Source organism: Protobothrops mucrosquamatus, unplaced genomic scaffold (assembly GCF_001527695.2).
Source record: "Protobothrops mucrosquamatus isolate PMUCROS unplaced genomic scaffold, P.Mucros_1.0 scaffold36, whole genome shotgun sequence".
Lineage (NCBI taxonomy): Eukaryota > Metazoa > Chordata > Lepidosauria > Squamata > Viperidae > Protobothrops > Protobothrops mucrosquamatus.
The window spans coordinates 870,165-879,562 of NW_015386420.1; the positions used below are offsets into that span (position 1 = coordinate 870,165).

General features: G+C 34.9%; 1 protein-coding gene across 1 annotated transcript in view; it reads right to left on the reverse strand.

Annotated features, from left to right (window-relative positions):
- MYOF (myoferlin) overlaps positions 1–9,398 on the reverse strand; it is a 109,827-nt gene that overhangs the window by 17,482 nt on the left and 82,947 nt on the right. Inside the window, exons 36-41 of the mRNA XM_015811292.1 lie at positions 8,404–8,565; positions 7,050–7,215; positions 6,051–6,127; positions 2,243–2,254; positions 1,708–1,806; positions 967–1,092 (exon numbers count right to left, since the gene is read on the reverse strand). Coding sequence (XP_015666778.1) covers positions 967–1,092; positions 1,708–1,806; positions 2,243–2,254; positions 6,051–6,127; positions 7,050–7,215; positions 8,404–8,565 — 642 coding nt within the window. The remainder of the gene's footprint in view (positions 1–966; positions 1,093–1,707; positions 1,807–2,242; positions 2,255–6,050; positions 6,128–7,049; positions 7,216–8,403; positions 8,566–9,398) is intronic.

Sequence of the window (9,398 nt, forward strand, 5' to 3'; positions counted from 1 at the left end):
GCCACCCTCATCGCCACTAGGTAGGATCTAACATGTATCCTAACCCGTGTTCGGTCAGGTTCGGTTCGGTTGGCCCTCCAACATCTCTCTAGGCCTCTTTTCCGACGTTTCATCTCTCTCAGCTCCTCGGTAAACCAGGGAGCCAATCGAGATCTACGTCGGGTCAGAGGCCGCAAAGGCACGACTCGGTCCAATGCTGGCCCAGAATGTATAGTCTCAGGCATTTCTGAGACAGAATCCAGACATTCATCCTGTGGGGCTGTACTACAGTTGTGTTTCCTTGAGACAATCTGACAAGAATATGAACACATTGTGGAGGAAGTCAGTGATAAGCTAAGAGTGGGGAGGGTTTCATTTTGTTTGCTTTTTCCCTTTCTCTTTCTGAAGCTTTGTTTGTATCTTCCAGTTTTTCTTTTCCTTCCTTCCTTTCTTCCTTCCTTCCTTCCTTCCTTCCTTCCTTCCTTCCTTCCACCCACCCACCCACCCACCCACCCACCTACCTACCTACCTACCTACCTATCTATCCAGTATCCATCTATATAATTTATATAGCTGTCCATTTCATATAATGTAACTCTGGTGTATAGAATAAAACAAACATTTAAAAAAATCTAAAATAACCATTAGATACAATTAAACACAAACACAAATAAGGCAATGGGGGAATGGATCAACACTATACACATAATGCAATCATTTCACAGGCCCCTTTTTTCTCTTGATCGTTCTAGAAAGAGCCATTCCTCAGTGAAAGAAGTTTTACTATTGGCCCAAATAATGTCGATCATTTACACCCCTCATGTCTTTCCTCTGCTTCAGTTTTTTTTCTTTCTTTTCACAAATCTGTTCATGAGGAAATATGGAATAATTGCATTGTTTAGTTCTCAGTGGGCTGATGAGGAGAGACAAAACTAATGAATCCCACTTGCTATTGAAAATATAATTTATTTGTTGCTTTCATTGTACCTTAAATTCTCCTACAACTGTAGGGTCATCATTTTCTTCGGTTTTACCTCGATACAGCTTGAAAGTATCACAGAAGTCTGTTAAACCCCTAAAGTCAGGTGCATTTTCCAGTTCACAGTTATAAACCTACAAACAATAGTGAAATGCCACAATTAAAAAACATGTGGCATATACATCAATGACAGATGCTGCAAAATTTAAAATGGTGAAAAATATACCCAGCTCCAAACAAATATAATGATGTAGGGAAAATATTTAATTGTATTTGTGAAATAATTCTCGATAATGGTAAAAAAAACAACCAGATTATTCAAATAGTAAATTAGTGAGTAATAGCATAGAGAGCCATTTTGGTCTGGTAGTTAAGGCAGCAGGCTGGAAACCAGGAGACTTTAAATTCTAGTCTCACCATAGGCACAAAGCTAGCTAGGTGACTAGGCCAGTCACACCCTCTCAGCCTTAGAAGCAAGCAATGGCATTTCTGAAAAATTTTACAAAGAAAACTGTCCAGGAGTCAACAATGCCTAAAGTCACAGAAGTACCACCCCCCAAATAAAAACAAATAACAGCATTGTAACACCACAGATTATCATAATAGATATAAAGCCTCTACTACATATTTTTTTTCTAGAGAGGATGAATTGGGCTAAGAAAAGGTCACTGATATAAAACCTAGTCATTTTTAAATAGTTATTTTTTTAAACTAGATACCAATGCTAGTCTCATCCATAAAATAAATACCTTCAATGTATCATATCCTTTCTGAACATATTGTCCACATTTTTCAGTGTCGCCTATTGAAGCATAAAATTTGCTCCACCAGTCCACAACTTCTTTTTCCTAAAGTATAAAAAACAAACAATTAAAAGGAAGCAATAACAATCTTTAGGATAATTATTTTAGCTATACTGCACATATAATTTCCTCAATTTGGTTTCTTCCTGTCATATTCGGTTACAATTCCTTAAGCTACCCACCCAAATCCCTCCCTTTTCCACTGATGTAAGCCTCGGCTTGTTTGAAGAGGTAGAGAGATAAGGTTAGAGTTAGGGTATACATTATACTATAGCACACATTTTAGGGTTATATTCAATTAGTTCAATTCCATTATTTTTCACAAAGAAGTTTCTAAACCCTTTGGGCCTGTAAAGCTATTTCCCAAATAAAGGGACTCTGGCAGCTTTTTTCAATTAAGTAGCGCATATTAAATTCATGCATGCTAAAATTAATAGATATAGCATTAATAATTTAAGCTACATAGATGTGACTTAATTACCTTTTCAGTGAGCTGTTCATGGAAACACATACAGAATGAATCGGTGGGGAAAACCAAAACGGAATTATTAAAACCAAATCAAAAATTTGTTTTTGATACAACATTATAGAAGACAAAATATGATTTTATGGATATTTTTTCAGATAATATATTTTATTTTTCTCTGTACATTGCCCGTGTATTTAATTAGTGAAGTGAAGAAGTTCATTCAGAGCCACCAGATGAATTATTATTCCATAAGTCTTAGCAAATGAACATAAAGAGAAATCATGTCTTGAAATTATCTCCAGGGTGCTTCTGGATTAGCCCAAGAATCAGAGGATTAATTGATTTGTTTAGGAACATCAAGAAATTAAGACTGGACCTATAGTCTGTTTCTCTGAAAGAGGACTTGAGTTAGGAGCATAATAATCTTATTCTAATCTTTAATTTCATAGACATTACATTTTATGTGTCAAAGGAATCACAAATAGCTTGTATAGTTTTGTTCCTCTGACTATGTTTCATCCTACAATAACCTTTTTGAATAATTTACATAAAATTCCATTAATTTATTAATCATTTTCCCTGTGAATTTGACAGAATGTACTTCCAGATAAGGGTGCACAGCTATTTTCTTTTATAATTTTAACACTGTATGAAATTTGCAATCTAACACATATTCTCTGTGTATTTTTATTTTTTTTCTGTTGTTATAGCTAAGACAGTTTATCTTTTAAGAAAAGCACCATACAACTTTATTTGGAAACAAAATTAACATGTAATTTAAATTATTCTTAAATATGTAAAACCAGCTATGTAAGAAATATTGAATGACAGTAAAGAACAAGTTTATATTTTTTTCTAAATGTTTATTAAAAAATTATCCTGTTGGGGAAGAATTGTTACACTACAGATGATTGTTTAAGCTTCCTGTCTCTAAACATTATAATAGATGGCACTAAGGGGAACATAGATTAGAGAAGAGCACCTAAGTAGCTTGACCCATGCCCTTAAACTTGCCTTCAGACAAGGCAGGAATTCTGGCTCATGGAGAGTGATAAAAAACAACTCAATTTTTCCACATGAACAGGAAGTAGAATAGAATATGTATGTATGTATGTATGTATGTATGTATGTATGTATGTATGTATGTATGTATGTATGTATGTATGTACTTTATATCCTGCCTTTCCGCCCTCCATTTTGTTCACTAGAACAAAATCCCTATGAGGAAGGCTGCTTAGAATTTTATTACCAAAAGAAGGATCTTCTGTAAATTATTTCTGATAATTATTTCTGAAAAGTATTATTTTCTTAGATTATGCTGCAAAGTCTTTAAATGGGCTTTCACAGCAAAATACCATTACAATTTCTAAGGAGGAACCCAGTTGATGTTAGAACCCATAAGCAATCACTGACCACCAAAAGTTGTTTCATCAATTTATTACATACTTAGTGCTTTGAGATTTTGGAGAAAGTATGTAAAAATAATCACTACCGAATTTTGTTCTCCAAATGCAATTTTATTTTGATTGATTGCAATCCTATGTCTATTTAGATGGGGATCTATCCCTCTAAATTCACTGGATTCATTTTTGAGGATGCACACATAATGTTCTACTGTTAGCAAGCCAATCAGATGCCACATGTTGCTAACATGTGGCAACATATCTGCGCAAAAGCAACTTTTCCCATTCTCAGTGAAAGGTATAGTTTTCAGCTGCTTCAAAGTGGTGACAATGGAAATGTTTCTCAATTTTGCTTTGAACTTGAGCTTTTATTTTTCTCCAAAACCTCCCTGTATAGAATATTGAAATGTGGCATGAAAGCTCAATGATAAAAGCATCAAAGGTGAATAATCCCCATGCATTTTTTTCATCTATACATACATGTACTGTGCTCGGAGAAGCCATTTTGCTGAGTGCAGTTGACATACTGCTTATGCACTAGAAATTGGAATGCAGTTCGTGAAAGTTCTGCATCTGTCACTCTAGTCTGAGATCTGCACATCATTTGTTCTAAGAAGTCTTTATTTTCCATTCTGTCTCAGTAAAAATTAGAATGCTGCATCTTTAAAGGAACATTCAGCTCAAAACAAACTAATATATAAAATTAGATTTAAGCATCCCTTTGTTTTTGAATACTTTTACTATGAACACAGTAATTCCATGTGCTGATGGCTAGATATCTGTCAAAATATTCTACTTAACAAAATATAACCATTAATGATAATTATTTGGCCGATTTGTCATAAGAATGCACAGTGAAGTAGCACCCAATATTTCTTAATATTAATGACCACTCTCTGTTGCTCTACAGATAGTCTTCGTCTTATGACTATAATTGAGCCTGCAATTATGGTCATACGTTGTGACAGTCACGAAGGGTGTCACCATGTGACCTCACCTCATTTACAACCTTTTTTTAGAGATTAAGTGAATGTGGCAGTTGTAAACATGGCATTTCTTAAGCCACTGCCATGGTTGTTAAGTGATCCCATTGTTTGCTACGAGGTACTTTTTGGCAGAAATTGGAAATAAATGCCAGGTTTCAGCACAAATGGCATAAATAATGGTCACATGACTGAAGGAACTGCAAATGGATATAAATGGAGGCTGACTGCCAAGCACAAAACATGTGGTCATGTGACTCTGAGGAGGTGGCGGTTGGAACTTTGAATCCGGACAGTAAATAGCTCTTTTGAACAATTGCAAAGTAACTGTAAAGGACTATCTGTGGTGAATGAAGAGACTAAATACCACAACAGAGAAATGGATTAGCTGCAAGAACACACATATTACTGAAATTAATTCTATTACATCTTGTACAACTTAATTCCAGTACAGCTTCTACTCTTGTTTGTAAATGTAGCAAAAATGGGTGGCAAACAAATCCAATAAATACATGAATGAATAAAATTAGGAATAACAATATAGTATAACTGACTCTCTTTTCACAGATTGAATAGGATGGGGAGAGGAAATCTTAAAGCAAGAGGAACATAGTTTTAAAAACCTGAAACTACAGAGAGAAAATGAATAGATTGCTGAATTTAAATGTTGACACTTCTGAATTAAATATCTAATGTTAAATATTTTCATTATTTAATTGCACAAACTAAAATAATCTCTTTAGTATCAGAGTTTAGTTTCATATCTGTCTGTGATAACCTAGCAATTATCTATTTAATTGTAGTTAAACAGTGATTATTTTACAGAAATATGGAGGATATTGATAGGAAATATGTTTGAAGGTTGAATATATCTATGTCAATTTCAAATTTATGCTGTGCCATTTCACCCAAATCATTTTGTCATGCAGCTGTCATTTTTTTCCAATGGTATGTGACAGGGAGAGTGCTCCCACATTTAACCAAATTTAATACGTATTTTAGATGATGATTTCAGAAGATAAGCCTTCAAACTGCCAGTTCAATTTATCAGTCTATTCACTGGAGAGCAGATATAATCTAAAATTATTGGCAGACAACTCAGGAACTGCAGCCACACAGAAGACAGACAATAATTTATATCAGCCCTCCCTAGCTCATGATCTCCAAATATGTTGGTCTTCAGTTCCCATAAGACCCCTCCGATTATCATCATACTGACAGAAGAAATCAAACACATCTGAAGAGCACCAAGTAAGGAAACCTGATTTACACATACAAAAACAACGGAAAAGCACAGATTGACACACATGCTAGCTACATAAGAGAACATATTAGCTTCCAACAATTATTATGGATAAATGGTCTGCTAAGATTTGCATGCCAAAAAAACAAATGAACTGGCTACAGAAAAATGAATGTAAACAAGAAGTTTACCTGTGCTGTTAGTAAGGGTTGCATACTTTCCACTTCAATTACAACATCTCGGCAAGGTGCAGCTGCTAGAATAGTAACTGCAGATAAAACAATTTATTAAACCAAGAAACACTAAGAGACAGATTTGCAATTCATTCAGGATTCATAACTTCAGCTTTTATTTCTCTTAATTTTTGCTCTTTTATTTGCCTCTATCGATGGGACAGTCTAGAGAACTGGGCTGCTGATTGTTAAAACTGAAAGAAAATATTTTTCCTACTTCTAAATCAGTCTTTTTCAAACTTGGCAACTTTAAAATGGATGAACTTCAACTCCCAGAACTCCCCAGTCAGAATTCTGGGAGGTGAAGTGCACCTTTCTTACAGTTGCCAAAAGGCAGGATCTAAACATATACATTAGTATTTATTTTAGAGCAAAGAACATTTTCTGTATTTAAGCTCTAAATGCAGTTGCTTGTGTTGCCAGAATACCCCATTCCTGCAAGATGGAATTATCATCAAGCTTGGAGGAACCCCAAAGTCTTATAGGTAAAAGGAGGCACATTCAGTGCTCAGGAACAATCAGAAAACTTCAGGGGTCAAGGGAGTGAAATGGATGGTCTGTATTTGAATCCCCACTGCAACATTCTGGTTGAGATTCCTCTTTAATGAAGTTAAATGCAGAACTATATGCTAGAATTTAAAAAGTGGGACAAAGTTATAGTAGGAGTAATGAAAGTAATCTTATTCATCCTTGGTATATATACAAAACCATGAATGTTAATGGCTGTTAATTATCTGGTTTCATTCTTTCTCAATGAATACTGATTTTCTTCTCATTGACCACCCAATATATGAAAAATAATGATTTACTTTTATAACTATCACCAAAGTTTAGTTGTGCTTATTTATTTCAATGGGTTTTGTGTAAAGATACTGTTAATAAATTATTGTATCTTAATAGTAGCAAAACTGGGCGAACAATAAATGAAAAAATGTTTATTTTATAACTACAGTATACCTTTCATCTGTGGTGCAATATCTTCTTTAGTAGCATAAGGATCACAGCGAAACCTCTCCAGTAAATCAATGGTACATTGTCCCACAATAGGCTTACGGCCAAACTGCCTGTGATCTATCACTTTAAGAACTAGTGATGGAGTGTACAATTCCTCTTTGGGCAACAGCTAGTAAAAACAAGGAAAATACATACTATATATACTACATTTAAAACCAATTATAAAAATACATCTAACACAGCAACATCTGGTGTGTAAAAGAGAAAAAGTTAAAATAATTGAAGCTACATCTATTTTTAAATATACAGAGGTACCCTGATATTCAATTGCTTTGAAATTCATCAAATTTGGTACTCAACACATTTTGATGCAAAATTTTTGTCCCAGTACTCATCATTTGCTACTCAACGCACAAGCTAGAACTTCTTGATGTCGGCTGCCTTGTGATTCACTACATTATTTCTTATGGTAAAATTTTGTTTGGTACTCAATGTTTTTGGTACTTATCCCGAAACCAATTAAAAATGACTACCAAAGTACCATTGTAAATCAACACATATAAAATCTGATGGAGCTTTGTTACAAAGTTGCAGCTGTTTGCTTGGGTTTTTTTTTTTTTTAATCCCCTGAGTATCCCTGCAAAAGACAGGGAGAGTAAAGATTTTACATGTCTTCCCAAACTTTCTTCTCTGGTGAAAATTAAGATCCACATTCTACAGTCAAAATGAACAACTTTGGGGACTCCAATCATAGACCTCTTACATCTCTCCCAGCTTGGTTCTTAAAAAAAATGGCTAAATCAAATTGTGTTGATCCATTTTGCTACATAATATTCAGGATAGAAAAATATTAAGCACCAAAGAAGGTAACAAATTAAATACAGTTTTATATATTCAGATGGGAGAATATGTTGTGATTTTTGCTTTAGTTCACAAAAAACTGTCTTATGTTCAGGGATGAGATATAGAAGATAATGAATTTAGCAAGGGATGCAATGAAGCATTTAGCAGGGAAGGGAGTGCTTGATATTCTACAATATACCTACTTCATGCTGTGCATCTGCATATGTTTATAATAATGATATCTGTGCTATAGGAATTCAACATTCCACCTCATGTATCTTACCATCTGCTTCAGAATGAGGATACAGACATATAACCATACTGAAACTGAAGCTGTATGCAAACTTAAAAATAGGATTCATTTACAATGCTTAAATTTTTGCTCTGGACTTAATCTGAATTTTACAGATTAAATATATATATATCAACATACATACTGGTTCTATATTTTATGATCAATACGTATTTAAAATGTACTATACATCTTCACTCTGAGGTTTTTGTAGTATCATACCACTTTCATGAAAAGAACAGATCCGGGAAAATTAGGTGTCCTCTTCAAGTTTTTGATTACTACAGATTCTATCATTACGCCTCCACATTCTATAATGAGACTGGGAGAAGTCACAGAAGCCATTTGATAGTTTTTCATGTTCCGTAATCCCCAGGCAAGGATCTATTAAAACAAATGAAGCAACAGACCCCAAAACATCACATTATGAAGGGAAACATAATTTGCTACAAAATTAATGTAAAAAAAAAAGAAGGGGTGGGGTCGGAATGGCACAACTTGCCGTGGGCAACTCACTGTGCCCAACTCTCTGTGGGCCAACTCGCCACAGGACAAATTGCCATGAGACAATTTAACAATTCAATTTAATTATTTAAAATAAATAAAAATATTTTAATTTTTGTCCTTCATATTTCATTTTGTCCTTTGTTTTGCATCCTTTCTTTAATGATTCTATTCCATCATTTCTTTGATATTAGTGTAACCCTTGGACCGCAGCAATTTGGCTGTGGCGAGATGGCCGTAGTGAGTTGGCCGTGGTGAGTTGGCTGTAGTGAATTGTCATCGACCCGTGTCGGGGGGGGAGAGCCACATTTTAATCAGGCATTGTACCACATATTTTTTCTTATTGATCAATTTATATCATACAAATTTATTTATTTATTTATTTATTTAATTCAATTTATATCCCGCCCTTCTCCCAACGGGACTCAGGGCGGCTCACAACATATTTAAAACAAAGGCATATATACAATCCCCCCCTGTAAAACCGAATTAAACCAAATTTTAAAGTTGTGTAATTTCGAATTCCTTAAAATGAACCCAGTATAAAATCCTCCCTAGGCCAGGTCCGCTTGCTGAAAAAGCCATGTCTTGAGGGCGCGACGGAAGGTAAGGAGATCCGGAATCGTCCGAATCTCAGGGGGTAGTTCGTTCCAGAGGGCAGGGGCACCCACAGAGAAGGCCCTCCCCCTGGGGGTCGCCAGCCGACATTGCTT